At 39.4% G+C, this 17,742-nt stretch overlaps 1 protein-coding gene across 3 annotated transcripts in view; it reads left to right on the forward strand.

Moving 5' to 3' along the window:
• Positions 1-17,742, forward strand: part of PSEN1 (presenilin 1) — a 73,228-nt gene that overhangs the window by 40,794 nt on the left and 14,692 nt on the right. For all 3 annotated transcript variants that reach the window (XM_058739580.1, XM_058739582.1, XM_058739581.1), the window contains 3 exons: positions 3,669-3,736; positions 5,027-5,247; positions 10,345-10,443. In XM_058739580.1, the coding sequence (XP_058595563.1) occupies positions 3,669-3,736; positions 5,027-5,247; positions 10,345-10,443 (388 nt within the window). The remainder of the gene's footprint in view (positions 1-3,668; positions 3,737-5,026; positions 5,248-10,344; positions 10,444-17,742) is intronic.

Consider the following 17,742-nt stretch of genomic DNA (forward strand, 5'->3'; position numbering starts at 1 on the left):
GGTTATAGATGAAACTATATAACTTACCAAAAGCACATGATTTCCGGCCTGGCTAGTTCAGGGTTTAGAGGAGATGCCTGCTATTCTACACTGAAGCATGGCTCTTTTCTTTCAGAGCCTTTAGCACAGGAAAGCTGAACTAGGGATTTTTGCAAGATGAGAAAAAAAAGCCTGTTTTACCACCTGATGTTCTAGAAAAAGGGCAAGTGCTATTTAGTCATCATCAGAAGAGGCTTTGAATTCAGGTAATAATTCAGAAAATCATAACATTAGTGACCAAAAACCATTATTACAGACAAAGGGCTAATATCTTTACAACATGAAGAGCGCTTTCAAACTATTAAGAAAATTATGAACATCGTAGGGGCGCCTGGCTCCTACGTAGGGGCGGTTGCCTTGGTTGGTAGAGCATGTGGCCCTTGACCTCTGGCTTGTAAGTTTGAGCCCCACATTGGGTGTAGAGATTACTTTTAAAAAAATGAAATCTTTATAAAAAGAAAAAGAAATTAGGAACATTCTATAAATTTTTAGAAACCCAAGCCACAGGAATTACAAAGGAAATGTAGATGGCCAGGAGAGAAACAGAGAGATGTGTATATATGTTTCCTCAATAGCAAAACAAGAAACATTAGAATAACAAATTGATACATTTCACCTATTGACTTGGTAAAGATTAATACAGGCTTTTTTGTGTGTGAAGTCACTAAGCCAATATATATCAATAGTCAGTAATAAGAGTCTGTGCACTTTGATTCCATAATTTTGCTTTCATGATATATCTGAAATAAAGAATTTGAAATGCAGGAAAATACGTGCATGCTAAGATATTTATCCTAGCATAAATTACAATTGAAAAAAAATTGGAAATTGTAATTCCCTAAGAAATTGGGAATAAGAAAAGGTTAAATAAGTAAGAAGAGGTTAAGGGGCACCTGGGTAGCTCAGTTGGTTAAGCATCTGACTCTTGATTTCAGCTCTGGTCATGATCTCACAGTTCATGAGATCGAGCCCCTCATTGGGCAGAGAGAGAATTCCAAGGAGGCTTTGCACTGACAGCATGGAGCCTCCTTGGAATTCTCTCTCTACCCCTCTTTTGCTTGCTCGCTTTCTCTCAAAATAAACTAAAAAATTTTTTAAAAGGCAGCATATTAAACTATATATTACTTGATTCTAATATTGTTAAAAGGTCTTTATACATGCAGGCAGAAAACATACCTGAAAAAAAAAAAAAAAGTTAATTAACAAATTTGTCCCCAATCAGTGGGAATTGTTTCCTTCTTTTCGTGTTTATCTTCTCAATATTATGCATATATGTTGCTTTTCTTTTCAGATAAATGCTTTCTTAAAATAATGCCCCCATGTTCCCTTGCTGAAAAAACAAAGAGCTTATCTCAAGAAAGATGAGAATTTCTAGTATTCAGTGTTTTACTCCTGCTTTTTAATTCAGCACTTAATACGGGGTACCAATGTACATCTTCCACTTGTTAAAGCTCTTCTGTTTTGTAATATTTTATATAACTTTTTAGTTTTGTAATGGATTATTTCTGTAGCTGAGACTTGGGAGCATGAGGGACTGGGAAGCCCGCAAGGAGGTTTCTTTTTGCTCTTTCAACTTTACTGGGTTTTCTGCAGACCAACCAGAGGAAGGGCTCCCTTTAGAATATTTTGCTAAAGTTGAAGTATTCAGAGGGAAATGTATAGGTGTCTTCACTTTACTTTGATATGTATTAAAAATAAAAAGGACTAATAGATGGCGAACTGGATAGGAATGCTGCAAAGCAAGTATAGCAAAATGTGAATGGTAGGTGGATATTCACTGTGAAATTCTTTAAACTTTGCTGTATGTTTGAAAAATTTTTTATAATACATTGTTGGGGGAAATTTTTGTGAAAGAACACTAGAAATTAAATTTGTTGTATTCAGGTAGTCAGTTTAGAATATTCAGATGTCCAAGGAATACCAGCTTCCATGTAAAGCCATTCTTTTGACTTTTCCCCAAATTGTACCATTTTATAAAGTTGGTAAAGAAACAGAGGCAGCAGAAATCTTTCAAAGGCATTGACAATCATAGATCACCTTGGGTAATCAAAACAGAACCACAAGAGAAAGAAAAACTAACATACATTTTAATCACAACTAGATTTTGATAGCTTAGAGCCTGATTATTGGAACAACTGGATCTGGGAGGTGGGCGTGGGAGTTTTGTTTTTTTTTTTAATGAAGACAAAATAATACTCTGGGTAAGAGACCATGTTTGGAAAATTTACTGGTTAAGTAACTTCTGTCATTAAACAGTAAGCTTCATTGAAAGATTGAAGCATATAATGGGTGTATCCACCTCAAAATAATTTCAATTTGGTTAGAAATTACTTGACAGTTTTTTTTGTGCTTCTCCATTCTGTTCTTAAAATCTCCAGGCTCCCTGGGTTGTATCGTATTTTCCCAAATACACCCATTACGTAAAATTAACATTTAAAATGTTCATCTTGTGTAACAGATGACAAAAGTCAAATTCTGATTCTATCTCTCATATTCATAAGCTGTACATGAATAATAGTGACTAATATTTGTATAGTGCTGTATGAATTGTGCATAATGATGGACTTCGAAGTGTTCCAAAGAATTCGTAATATTACTACTTAGTAATGAACCATGTTAAATAAAATAGAAAGTGTTCTAATACTTACTGAAACTTTAGATTCTGAGTATTTCATCAAATGGTTATATAATTTAAAGGCTTATTTTTGTTAATACAGTTAATGTATGCATATATAAGTCACCTAATGGAATATCTGATTTTCAATTTTATTGTATTCAGTTTTTTCTATTTATTTCAGAAATATCACAAAAAATTTCCATTGAAAATATTGCTCCTTTGAAGTTTAAATGTGGACCTTTGGTTCCCCAAAAGTCAAATGAATTGATAATTCATTTTAGACTGTATTCTTTTTAAAATTTCACCTATTTCTGGGGCACCTGAGTGGCTTAGTTGGTTAAGCGTCTGACTTTGGCTCAGGTAATGATCTTGCAGCTCGTGGGTTTGAGCCCCACGTTGGGCTTTGTGCTGACAGTTGAGAGCCTGGAGCCTGTTTCAGATTCTGTGTCTCCCTCTCTCTCTGCCCCTCCCCCACTTGCACTCTGTCTCTCTCAAAAATAAACATTAAAAATTTTTTTTTTTAATTTTCATATATTTCTAAAGGAACAAGGTTTTTATATGTCTTGCTGAATTTTCTCTTCTGCAGTAGTTCAGCACCAAAGAGTTTTAATAGAAGTATGCACTGATCCCAAAATCAGTTTGAGTTCTGCCATTTGAAAAGCATAACAGGGGCGCCTGGGTGGCGCAGTCGGTTAAGCGTCCGACTTCAGCCAGGTCACGATCTCGCGGTCCGTGAGTTCGAGCCCCGCGTCAGGCTCTGGGCTGACGGCTCAGAGCCTGGAGCCTGTTTCCGATTCTGTGTCTCCCTCTCTCTCTGCCCCTTCCCCGTTCATGCTCTGTCTCTCTCTGTCCCAAAAATAAATAAAAAACGTTGAAAAAAAAATTTAAAAAAAAAAAAAAAAAAGAAAAGCATAACACATACAGAAATAATACATTATTTTTGAAGTAAGAAATTTGCCTTTTTGTAGGGTTATGGTATCTGTCAGTTACATTGAACTGCTTTCTTTTCTAGGTCATCCATGCCTGGCTTATTATTTCATCTCTGTTGTTGCTGTTCTTTTTCTCATTCATTTACTTGGGGTAAGTGGTGAAATATTTGGTCTGTTTTTCAGGAATTAAATCTGTTTGATCTATATAACTGTGACTTAAAGCCACGTACTTTGTTGATGAATTACTCTTAAATTATAATTGTTTTTATATATAGTTTGTACCTGGTATACATAAGGCTGATTAGTATTGTAAAATATCTATGTATATATATATATATATTTAATGGCTACACTAAATTTCTTGATAACATCATATGTCCTAGCTATAAAATTTATTTTGCATGTTTAATTTTATTATCATTATTTATTTTTGAGAGAAAGCGCACGCAAGTTGGGGAGGGGCAGAGAGAGGAGAGACGCAGTATGCAGAGCAGCTCCAGGCTCTGAACCGGCAGCACAGAGCCCCATGCAGGGCTTGAACCCACAAGCTGTGGGATCATGATCTGAGCCGAAGTCGGACACTCAACTGACTGAGCCACCCAGGCGCCCCACATGTTTTTTAATTAATCTATTTTAGTTAAATATTAAAGTTTATTTTTATTTATTTTGAGAGAGAGAGATCAAGGAGGGGAGGGGCAGAGAGAGAGGGAGAGAGAAAATCTCAAGCAGGCTCTGTTCCATCGGTGCGGACCCCGACACAGGGCTCGAACTCATGAACTGTGAGATCATGACCTGAGCCTAAATCAGTATCTCAGCTTGGGGCACCTGAGTGGCTCAGCTGGTTAAGTACCTGACTCGTGATTTCGGCTCAAATCACGATCTCATATTTGTAAGATCAAGCCCCATGTCAGGGGCTCTGTGGTAGGTGTGGAGCCTGCTTAAGATTCTCTTTCTCTCCTTCCCTCTGTCCCTCCCCTGCTTGTGCTCACTCTCTCTCTTTCAAAGAATTATAAATAGGGGTGCCTGGGTGGCTCAGTCGGTTAAGCGTCCGACTTCGGCTCAGGTCACGATCTCACAGTCTGTGAGTTCGAGCCCCGCGTCAGGCTCTGTGCTGACAGCTCAGAGCCTGGAGCCTGCTTCTGATTCTGTGTCTCCCTCTCTCTCTGACCCTCCCCTGTTCATGCTCTGTCTCTCTCTGTCTCAAAAATAAATAAACGTTTAAAAAAAAATTTTTTTAATAAAAAAAAGAAAAATTAAGCTCCACTTGAGGGGAAAAGTGAACTAATTTAAAGGAAACTATTAATAGCACAGTTGATATAAGATATGAAAATATGAAGGTGAGATAGGAATATCTAATTTGGGGGAACCATAGTTCTAAACAATGCTTTGATGAAAATTACTATATATAAATCTTTTTAGATTTCTGTTTAATTTTTTTCAGAGAAGTGTTTAAAACCTACAATGTTGCCATGGACTACATTACTGTTGCACTCCTGATCTGGAATTTTGGTGTGGTGGGAATGATTGCCATTCACTGGAAAGGGCCGCTGCGACTCCAGCAGGCATATCTCATTATGATCAGTGCCCTCATGGCCTTGGTATTTATCAAGTACCTCCCAGAGTGGACAGCATGGCTCATCTTGGCTGTGATTTCAGTATATGGTAAAACTCAAGACTGACATTTTGTTCATCACAGAAGTACCTCACTGGTGTGTTTCCCTTCCTTTTCCAGTTATCTTGACTTAGGAAAGTGATAACTGTTACATCCCATAGCTCTTCAGTAAATAAGTAATTAGCTATAGTATCTTTTTCATATAAAGATCTCCATTGTTTTGAGGTTAAGTTCTTTAAAAATGTTTTCTGATTGCCCCCCAGTTGAACCCAGTGATGGATTAGTGGAAGGATCCATAGACTTCTGGTTAGAAGTCTATAGGACTCAGATTTAAGTCCCATCTCTAGCACTGAGTATCTTTATGACATTAGGAAAGTGCCTCAAACTCTTTGAGCTTCCATTTCCTCATTTGGAAAATGGGAACGATGCTTCCCAGAGTTGTAAGAGTTCAGAACATATGTTGAAAAGCACTAGCAGAGTACTTTATACACATAAAATGCTCAGTTGGTTTTTAAAATCAAAATTAGGTTACCTACTTCTTATAAGGTAACCTGGGTAGAATTATTCTTTTAAAAATAAAACATATGTGGGCAGTGTGAGATTCAAATTCATGAACAACCAGTGTGACATGGGTGCTGAACAGTCAGAATGTGCCCTTGCCACGAATAACAAAAGCAGCTGTATAGGTATGTACTTCGTGGCTGTCGCCCTGCACGAAAGCCAAAAAGAGATCCATTTTCAGAGGTCAGCATGTGGTCTCTGATTATAATTAGACAGTGCTCTTTTATTGCTATTCAGATGCTTATTAAAATGTTAGGTGACCTGTAGTAGGAATCCTAACCATCCCCACTTGATTAATAAAGAAAAAGTCTGTGGAAATAGAATTAATTTGGTTCTGTTCTCATATTTGAGCAGTCAGTCCTAGAACTATAGAAGTCATATATTGTCTGTGCTTTTCATGATGATCTTAGGTTGTACAGTACTTGATGGTTTGCAGAGTACTCATCTATTATTGCATAGCTGTGTTCTGGCCAGTTCTGGCCCCCATCTAATTAGCAGCTGGTAAATACTTTGCAGAGATTTTACTAATATGTTCTTCAGTGCCTTTTCAACAGCTGCAGTTTGCTTTCACCTTCAAAGGGACACATGCTAGATCTTTACCTAGCTGCTCATGGAATTCTTCAGCAGTGCAACCGTTGCGTATTATTTTTGTTGTCTAGATCTTAACCACATCCAGCTTTCTCCAGGAGCACAGATACAACATCACACTGATGATATTATCCTCTGAAGAGATTCATTTGACATACTCATTGGAGATATACAAATATTCACAAAGGAGCTAAAAAAAAATGGGGTGGGCATTGCCTATACATAGTACAAGGCTTTGCCACCCCAGTTGAATTCCTGAAAATTATTTGGTGGGCTGAGGTGTAGCCGCGCACTGAAGAGAAAGTTCTCAGACACTTAGACTGAGTGGATGTGCAGGGCTGCCTCTACCGGTGAAACAGCAGCAGCACCAAACTGCACATAGTCTTTATTTCATGTTCGCCAGGTATAAACATCAAAGAATGTGAAAACATGGGAGGAAAACCCAAGGAGCCTCCAGACGTAGACCAAACACACATCTGGTGTTTACGGGAAAGCATGTAGGGAAGATGTGCAGTTTCGAAGACTGCTAGGCAATTAGAGGGGTCTGGTTCCCTAACTGGCTCCTGGGAGATCAGGGGGCTCTGTTCTCATTGTGCTATCACGTTCGACAGCCTTGAGACCAGAACATTGCTGATGTTTCAGCAATTACCCCGTTCACTTACCCAGGGTTTACAATACAGTCTCTGGAAATAACTCCACACTGAGGCCTTCTACATCTCTGACACCGTCAAGAAATAGCAACAGAGCCTCCCTATATCCACAATGTTAAAATAAGCCCCGTATTTTTTTAGGCATTTTTGGGATCTGGAGGCAACCTATCCCTCATTTACAAATTTTACTTAAGCCTGTTTATACTGTTAATAACAAATTGGCCCATCTTTTTTAAAAAAAATTTTTTTTTTCAACGTTTTTTATTTATTTTTGGGACAGAGAGAGACAGAGCATGAACGGGGGAGGGGCAGAGAGAGGGAGACACAGAATCGGAAACAGGCTCCAGGCTCCGAGCCATCAGCCCAGAGCCTGACGCGGGGCTCGAACTCACGGACCGCGAGATCGTGACCTGGCTGAAGTCGGACGCTTAACCGACTGCGCCATCCAGGCGCCCCACAAATTGGCCCATCTTGAATTGGGGCCTCCTACAATAAAGGGCTCTAAGAATCTCCAAATTGTAATAGAACAGTCACTTCCCTTAATGTCCCCTCTCCTTACCTCCAGAGAATCATTCACTGTAGAAGCTCTGGCAACCTCCTTTCACACCTGAAATCTCTGGACCACTTATGATCAGAAGTTGCCCGTGGATTCTGGTGTGAGAAACTGCCCTCCTCAGTCCCCTGCTATATACCATTAGAGTGGAAGTTGGAGAGTACATATTGAGCTCTCCTGGAAACAAAAGTTTTCCACAGGCCCTGAACCTGTGGAGCTCCATATCTTTCTGTGTGTCATGGAGGCAGCATTTTGCAAGTTCAAGACAACTACCAGGGCCTCCCTGCTAAGACAGAAATGTTACCTACAGGATAGAGCCAAGTCTGGGCCTTCTGGAGCATTGCACCTACAAGAGAGGTGGCCCCTTCTATCCTTAGTCGCCTGCTGGTTGACAGGGTGCTAGAAAAGGTCACCCCTCTCTCAGACCTGTGGCTACCTGGGAAGCCCTTTGGAAACAAACGAGTGGATGGCAGTGGGAGTTTGTACACCTTATGGACAGCATCAAAGTTACACGTGATGAAACTTACTAAAGAGCTCCTTCTTTTCGTTCCCTAACCCAGACATCCTTGATCAGAGAGTGGGATCCAGAGGTCAGCAAAATTAGCTGAACTTTAGCCAATCATCTTACCCTAGCCAACAAGTGACTTCATCTCTGCATTTTTACAGACGCCTGGGCCATTGCCAATGGTGTAGTCATCTGGTTCCACCAATGGTAGCAACAGCAATTACTTATCCAAGGTTTTCCTCTTTAAGGAAAATAACTGTGAGAATCTCTGGCCTCACAGATAACCAGAATATATATCAAGGTTACACATGTCTCTGTACAAATTAAAGCCACAGTCTAGGCCTCACTTGATCCACTGTGGAGTTCCAGACATTGTTAATAGTGACTGTCTCACCTGTAAAAGTACACAATGCTGGGCTCTTGAACAAGGGTTTCAGTGGGACTTTCACCATCCCTACCAGCCCCAGGCTACAGGCCTCACAGAGCACCATTGTGACATACACAAGCAAGTTAAAATTTAATTAAATGGAACGTGGCATTTTCTATCAGTAGACATTACAGGTGAATTGTAATACTGAGTCTGGTGCTATTTTTTATGTCCAAAAACAAAGAGTGCCACTTATGGAGGCAGCTGCCTTCGGTTCAGAACCAGGCTCCTCTCCTATCAGTTATTGGCCGTCTGTTATTACTCACAATGCTCAACCCCTAAATCTTAGTTATTGTGAAGAGTAAATGAAAAAATACATATAATACATTTAGAACAGTATCAGTAAATGTTAGCTGTTATTTTTCAAAATACAAAATCCCATAATCAAGGCAATAATTCCTGTTTACTGCTAACAAACCTGAAGTTTAGAGAAGTAAAGTATTTGCCCAGGCTTACAGTGTTTGATCTAGAATCTGAATCCCAAGTCCAGTATGCTTTCTACTGTGTTACATTATTTCTCCCATTTACCCCTCTTTCTACCATACATGATACAAATTATTTCTACAGAGCTTTGAGTTCCTTTAAGAGCTCGTATCCATCGTTTAGAGTAGTGATTCTCAACTCCCTTTTTATAAGGTCTGAAGATTTTTTAATTTGTCACACAGGTTCTAAAAATTCTTAAAATTAAGTCACTTTAATTGTTCTAAAAATAAGGGAGTTTATCATTTAGCGATTCTGTAAGGGGCAGCATGTCATAAAACCGAGATAGTGACAGGACACAGCCCCTTCAAACAGGTTGAAAATCTCATTATTTCAGAGCACGGCAAATTTCCCTTTTGTCATTCAAAACAAATCAAAGTGGAAGCAGTGAGAGCTGAGAATTCTTTGTGTGCTTTAGTATATTAGTGGTAGTAGTATAAAAGGAGACATGACCACTTGCAGGTGTGAGGGGTTTTTTTAGTTAAATGCATCTAAATGATGACAGCGTCAACACAAGCTGTCAAGTCTTCCTTGACAAATGTAGCTACCAATTTTAATAGTGTTAAATATTTGAAATTTTCTGTACTTCTGTGTTTTGAATTTTTATGGCACAGAAAATGTAAGGAAAATTGCAGTTGATGGAAAGAGATAGAATTAAAAATAGCTGAGGCAAATCTCCTCCTCTCTGAGTTGCTATTTTTATGAAATAGGCCACTTTTCAGCTCCACATGCATTCTGAGGCTTGCATATTGTGAAATGCTTTTGACAGGAGAACAAAAGAAATACTAAAGTTTCTCACGCAAGGATTTATTATTTTGTTTTGTTTAAATTTACTTCCCTCTTACTTCAAGTATCCCTAAATAGTACCTACACTGTTTTTAAAAAGGAGAGGGAATGAATCTTTTACTCGCCATATTTTGAAAAATGGAGTAATCCCCTCTATTAAATTCCTCTCAGTGTAAAGCTTCCATCTGTGGCTCCTGATAAGATTTGTTTGGAAATGGCTTGTCTTTGTTTCTGCTTATTGGAGATCGGAAATTCCAATAAGCAGAAATAAGAACTTGTCATTATCTCTGCCTCTTTTCTTCAAACTGGGAAGAGGTGTTCCTAGAACTCAGTAATGATACACTGTTAACCAACTAGCAGGCAAAACCCAAATGAAATTTACGTGGATCTTCTGTGTGGTTTTGTGTATCTTGTTTAGGTTGTACCTTCCCCCCCCACCAGTTTACCTGCTGTTTATTTCATATTCATTCAGCATCTTCCCCTCTAAATAAGACATTACCCCTTTTCCCTTGGTTAATTCCTCCCTAGCAGAACCCATTTACAAGTTGCGCTGATGTATTTTTCCAGATTAAAAATCATTTTTTTTTCTCTTTCTAGATTTAGTGGCTGTTTTGTGTCCAAAAGGCCCACTTCGTATGCTGGTTGAAACAGCTCAGGAAAGAAATGAAACTCTCTTTCCAGCTCTCATTTACTCCTGTAAGTATTTTGGAATAATGTTAAGTTAGTAATCAGCTTAGAATTTATAGGAACTCAAACACAAGTGGTTGTGGTCGTTATCATCATACTTTTTCTCATTTTAAAAGCATAGATAACATTAAGGGAACTTCTACACATTCCTGTTTCCTTGGTAACTATTGTCTTCCACTTGAACCTAGTTCAAGACCGTTTTCAGTAGATACAGAACTAGAAGAAATAGGGGTGCCTGGGTGGCACAGTCAGTTAAGCATCCGATTCTTGATTTCAGCTCAGGTCATGATTTCATGGTTCGTGAGTTTGAGTCCTGCATCGAGCTCCATGCTGATGGTGCAGAGCCTGTTTGTGATTCTCTCTTTTCTCTCCCCGCCCCTCCCCAGCTCACCCTCTCTTTCTCAAAAATAAATAAACTTAGAGAAGAAGAACTATTTAGAGAATGGGGAGCCAGTGTTCTCATTTAAAGTCTCGTATGTCAAGAATGAGCATTTGTTATGTACACTTAACTGCCAGTGAAGCTTGCCCTAATTCATTGAAAGAATGGTACTGTTCCTTCACAATCTGCCCCTCTTGTTGTTATTTTGGGGTCATATTCTTCCTAATCATTTGGTACATAAGCATTTGGGCTTTGACCAAATCTGCCAGAGCACTGTGGGGGACATAAAGATGTTTAAGATACTTTGCCTTCCTTAAAGCTCCTTTGCTTACAGTTTAGAGTGTATAAATAAGCAACATCCAAAGCGTTCTTACCTGATCCAGAAGTGGCACAAAGTGTCAAGAGAATTCGAAGAGGGAAAAACCTGGCTGGGGGATCAGGAAGGCTTCATGGATGTGATAGCATTTGGATTGATAAAACCTTTTAAGGATGGTAGGATTTCTGCAAACACAGATGGAAGAGTTGATTCCATAAGGGGGTTTATCACAAGGGGGTTTATCTTATTCTTTGAGACATAAGAATGGGGCATCTTTATCAGATTTCAGATGTTCAGATTGACTAGAACACGGAGTACAAATTGGAAAGGCAGATTAGGGCAAGAAGGCAGATTAGGGCAAGATCAAGGATAGCTTTGTGTGTCTGGCTTAGATATCTGTATGTGATCACTGGGGAATCACAAAGGTTCTTGAGCACAAGAGAAATGTGATCAGAGCTGTGGCTTTATAAGCTTGCAGCATTGTGCAAGATGAATTGGGGGCAATGAAAACTGAGGTAATGGGAAGCATAACTAAGCAGATAATGCTGTAATTTAGGTGGGAGATGATGAAGGTCTGAATTTTGGTGTTGGGAATGGCAGTCAAGGGAGAGGACTGACAAGAGGTTTTGGAGGTAGAATTAGTAGGTAATTCCTAGCAAGCGATGAGAGAAGTCTTAAGCCTGAAGGAAAGGTGATGATGAAACATTTCTCTTGTTTGAGGAATGTTTAGTTTTGTCTGGGCACATATCTTATTTAGTTGATGGGACCTCTGAGTCATCCAGGGAGAAATTTCCACCAGAAGTGTAGAAGCAAAGTGCTAGTTCTTGGGGAAGGGTTGACATTAGAAGTGCAGAACTGAAAGGGTCATTGTGGCGGTGGTAGTTGAAGCTTTGGGAGTGGATGAGTGGTTCAGACAGAAGTGGATGAGGAGAGGTTGTCAAGGAGAGAACTTTGTCAACTCCTGTGTTTAGAGAGTGAGAAAATGAAGAGACCACAATTAAAGAGAGGAAAATATCAGACAATTGGGATAGCCAGGACTTTCCACTTCAAAAATGAGTATCAGGACTTGTTTTCCTTGTCAGTATGTGAAGTGACTGCATAGTATTCTCTTACATAGATGCTCAGAAAAAGGTGTCCTTATTGGTAGACCTGTAGATCATTTCCATTTCTTTTCTGTCACAAACAGTGCTTGCAGAGAGCATACATTTTTGTGAATATTTTTGTAAGATGCGTTCTTAAAAATGGAATTGCTGCGGCGCTGGGGTGGCTCAGTCGGGTAAGCATCCGACTTTGGCTCAGGTCATGATCTCACAGTTTGTGAGTTCAGCCCCACATTGGGCTCTGTTGCTGACAGCTCAGAGCCTGGAGCCTGCTTCAGATTCTGCGTCTCCCTTGTTGCATCCACACGACTCCTGAAACAGAATGCTACGGGCACCAGTGACAGTCACAACAAAGTTTATTGCAATGAGAGGCAAGGCTGTCCGATCGGGACCAACACTCTTGATCAGAGTGCGGCCCCAAACAGCCGGGGTACAGAGTTTTTAAAGCCGATCACATAGTTTTATCATTACCTGGGAACAGAACACAGAAACAGTTCCCAGATGAGTTAGAAACAGTTCCGAGATGAGGTGATTATTTTAGACTTTCTTCCGCTAAGTTGCAACCAGTGGATCTCCTTGACCTTGCCTCTGATGCTCTTTTCTTTGAGCTTTTGTTTCCTTCATTGGTAAAGCCTGATTTACAAGAGTACGAAGTATAATTTACAAGAGTAAAGCAAGGCTGTTATCTCTTGACCTTCAGTGTCAGAACAAAGCTGTTATTTTTCAAGCTACGAGTTAGCCCTACACTACAATTTAACCCTTACACCCTCTCTCTCTGCCCCTCCCCCCTCATGTGCGTGCACTCTCTCTTTCTGTCTCAAAAGTAAACGTCAAAAAATTTTTTTTAAAAAATGGAATTGCTAAGTCAAAAGATGTATGCCTTTAAATTTTGATAGATCCAAATTGCCTCCTAAAAAGGCTATACCCGTTTATATTTCCTTTAGTAGTGTTAAAGTACCAGTTTCGTTATACTTTCATTATTACGTGTGAGTGAAACAAATAGGCAAAAAATAACCTCTTATTTATTTTGCATCTTGGGTTATTAACTAATAACTATTAGTGATTATTTGGACTTTTTTTCATGTTTTTCTTAGCTATATATATTTCTTATTTTGTGACTGGGTATAGTATTGTTTTACATGTTTTCAAAAGTTTTAATTGTGCAACTGATTATGCTGGAAAATATTAAATATTGTAGATAAAGCAAAATTTCACTGTAACTATCATCCCCAATCATAATACCTTACTAGCAGTTACCCCTATAATCAATATGATACATATCCTCGTAGGCTTTTTTTTTTCTTGCCTATTATTCTGTTGGGTTATTAGAAAAGCAATTTTAAGGAGAGAATGTCAAATGCTACAAAGAAGCCAAAGATAATGAGGACTAAATAAACCATATACATTTGGGTGCCTTGGACATCTTCAGTGGCAATTAAGAGAGCATTTCAGTAGAGTGATAGGACCAGAGGCAATAGCTCCTAAGGGAAGGAAGCGTTTCTGTTTTGCTGTTGCTGATCCTGGCAGTGGAATTGACGGTGTGGCCAGAGAATGGGTGGTGCAGGAAGGTTGGGACAGTACCTACTGCTGCAGATTCCTGTCTCATAGCCAGGGCAGTGGTGACTTGAGAGGAGAGCAGGTCTGAGGAAAGGTGTTGGCAGGAGACAGAAGATGTAACTGTGTTTCTAAGGTTGAGAGGAAGGAGCCTGTGGAGAAAGCCTTTGAAACGACCAGCAAGAAGGAATGATTAATGGAACAAGGTTATCAACAAAGCAGGTAGAAATTGCTCTAGGAGTTCAGGAAGAGGAATTAGATGAGAACAGGGAAAGACCTGGAAAGAAGGAAAAAGGAAGACGGAAATGCAGAGGGTAGTGAGACATAGTGAAAGATACAGGTAAAGTTGAGAGCACGTGTTAGTTGACCTTAATCTTCTTGTGAACTCGATGTGAGGTCATTTGCGGGAGGTGGAAAGGTGGGGACTGTGCTTGTAGTTAGAGAAGTCTGATAAAGTGTTAAGAAACCCATTGTCTGGAATGCAAGGATCATTGTTACTCTTTCTCCAGTATAAATTTATTATCATCTGCTTCCTGTGTTTTTTAGCAGAAAAGAACAGATGACGTTTTGAACATTTTACTCTTAATCACATTTGGATGTGAGCTTCTTATGTGTTATTCCTGGAAATAAAAATCCATTTATGTTTTTTATATTTGTGCATACAGAATGTTCCACCAAATGTTAATAATGAATGCTGGTTAGAAGTCACCTAAGTATCCATCAAAGGGAACACTTGCAAATAATTATGGTACAATCATAAAATAGGTAATTGTACAGCCATTAAAAAGAATGAGGCAGTGGGGCGCCTGGGTGGCTCAGTCAGTTAAGCATCTGACTCGTGATTCCGGCTCAGATCATGATCTCACGGTTGTGAGATCGAGCCCAAGTTGGGCTCTGTGCTGGGGCTTGGAGCCTGCTTGAGATTCTCTCTCCCTCTCTCTTAGCCCCTCTCCTGTTAGCATGCTCACTCGCTTTCACTCTCTCTCTTTCAAAAAAAAAAAAAAAAATGCAGTAGCTCTGTATATGTCAGTTGTGGTTTGTTTTTTTTTTAATGTTAAAGATGACATACTAAAAACAGAAAGCAAGATTGAAAGCAGTAATGCAGTGTCCTGTGGGAGGAGTAGGGGAAAGGAACTGTCTATGGATGTCTGTGTACATGCAATCCTGATAATACTTTTTAAAAACTGACAAAAGGCTAGTAGTGTTTACCTCTGAGAAGTGGGATTTAGAGATTTGGTAGCTTTTATATTTTTCTTTATACCTTTCTCCACTTGTAGAGTTTTAATTGTCCCTTGTGTTTTTTAAAAAGTTAATTATGGATGTCAAAGGGGAGGGATTTTGAGTTTTTAAATTATTATTTGTGTTTTCATAATTTTACGTTGTTTTACTGTTCTGTCTACTGTTAGCTTCTGTCACAATAATGTGGTGACACATTTAAGGTGGTTTAAAACTGAAACCTTAAAACTTTAAAACTCAGTGCCTTAAAAATACGAGTCACTTATCACCGCCCCGCGCCCCCCCCCACCCCCATATCTGCAGGTGGTTTGATTCACTGAGCTGATCTGAGTTGGCTGTTCTAGCCCAGCTCCACGTGCTCCCTTTCTTCCAGCAGTGGGCTCCTCGAAGACCTGTTCTTACTGGCTAGAGGAACGACAGAGCAGCAGCAAGGCCTTTGAAGGCCTAGACTAGATGTTAGCATGCCATCACCCCTTCCATATGTCATTGGTTGAAGCAAACCACATAGCTGAGCCCCAGGTCAGGAAGAGGAGGAGAACGACATGCCGTTCACAGTAGCCATGGCATGAGCATGGGTGCAGGAGGGGTGAAGAATTGGCAGTGGTTTTTCAGTTTGCCACAACATTAAACATACATACTGATTTTATACAGCAAATAAGCATTTACTTTGTTGTTTTAAAATAACATTTGCATGTCACATTTTTAAAAACTCAAGTCTGCATAACATTTGACATTCTAAGATATTTTAACAGTAATTCAACATATGTGGAAAAACATTAAGCATAAACCTTTACCTTCTGTGTGTATCAGACAGGTCCAAGAAAGCATCTGTTCTCATGAAATACTAAATCTGTCATGAGGATTTTATAAATCACTGAGTTTGAGAGGGCTTCTTTTTTTTTTTTTTTTTTTTTTTTTTTTTTAATACTTGTTGTTTTATATTAGAGTATGAGTGAAGGAGGGTCAGAGAGAGACGGAGACACAGAATCCGAAGCAGGATCCAGGCTTCAAGCTGTCAGCTCAGGGCCTGATGCAGGCTCAAACCCACAGACCGTGAGATCATGACCTGAGTTAACCAATTGAACCATTCAAGCGCCCCTACTATTTGCTCTTTAAAAATGCTGTCCTTTGGGGCTGCTTGGGTGGCTCAGTTGGTTAAGCATCTGCCTCTTGATTTTGGCTCAAGTCATGATCTCACGGTTTATGAGATCGAGTCCTGCATCAATCTCAGGCTGCACTGGCAGCTTGGAAGCTGTTTGGGATTCTCTGTCTCCCTTTCTCTCTGTCCCTCCCCGCCCCAAAATAAAAAACATTAAGAAAATAATTTAAAAAAAAGCAATCCTTTTTTGCATTTCTATACTCTTCCCCAGTTAATGATATTTGGTTTGCAAAAGCATCTCATCCTCACAAAATGTGAGCAGCATTTTTTTGTTTTCTGTTTCCATCATTCTGACAGGAAAAATGTACACCTGGCTTTGGAACTAAATCATTCTTCCCTAGTAGAGGTGGTCTACTCTGGTAGCTTATCAAAAACTGAGGCTAATAATTCCTTAAGGGTAGATCATTTCATTCAAAGCATTTCTTTGATTTCATGTCAGTTTGGGGGAGTTTAGATTATGTTAATTTTTAAAATTGCATATTTTTCTAATCTGAGATGTTTGGTGTTAAAAGATTCAGAAGTGGGTTTTTAGATATTATTTTAGTAATATTAATTCATTCAACAACTACATATTCTGTTCATGATAAGTTACATCAGTGGTTAGCAAATTACTGCCTGTAGCCAAATCTGGCCCACAACCTGTTTTTGTACAGCCTGTATGCCAAGAGTGGTTTTTACAGTTTTAATAAAAAAGAAAAGAGAAGAATATGTGACAGAGACTAGATGTGACCCATAAGCCCAAAACATTTATTATTTGGCTCTTTATAGAAAAAGTTTGCTGACGCCTGATTTCCATGGTACTATTAATTTTTTTTTTTAATGTTTGTTTATTTTTTGAGAGAGAGAGAGACACTGCGAGTGGGAGAGGGGCAGAGAGAGAGGGAGATACAGGATCCAAAGCTGGCTCCAACTCCAAGCTGTTAGCATAGAGCGCAGTGTGGGGCTTGATCTCACGAACCGTGAGATCATGACCTGAGTCGAAGTTGGATGCTTAATTGAGTCACCCAGGCGCCCCTCCATGGTACTATTAAATGTTAAAACAAAAGAGTTTCTTGTTATATTTTTTCATACTTGCATAGAGAAAATCAAATAAATACTTGCTACCTTCATTGCCAAGAAGGCTACAGAAATTCATAAGCCTTATACAGAGTTTCTCTTCTTTGGGTTTGAATTTAACAGTGTATGGCATAGCTGGATTATGTTGACTTTGACCACTTAGTTGGGTTATCATATAATGAAACTTGTTTGACCTTAAAATCCTGAAGCCTCAGTGAACAAGAAAGTGTAGCTGTTATAGAATTTTCAGCTTCTAGGGACACCTGGGTGGCTCAGTCGGTTGAGCATCCGACTTCGGCTCAGGTCATGATCTCCTGGCTTGTGGGTTTGAGCCCTGCATCGGGCTCTGTGCTGACACCTTCGGGCCTTGGGCCTGCTTTGGATTCTGTGTCTCCCTCTCTCTCTGCCCCTCCCCTGCTCATGCTCTGTGTCTGTCTCTCAAAAATAAATAAACAGGGACACCTGTTTATTAAACAGGTGGCTCAGTCGGTTGAGTGTCCGACTTTGG

This window comes from Neofelis nebulosa, chromosome 7, assembly GCF_028018385.1.
Source record: "Neofelis nebulosa isolate mNeoNeb1 chromosome 7, mNeoNeb1.pri, whole genome shotgun sequence".
NCBI classification, from domain to species: Eukaryota; Metazoa; Chordata; class Mammalia; order Carnivora; family Felidae; genus Neofelis; species Neofelis nebulosa.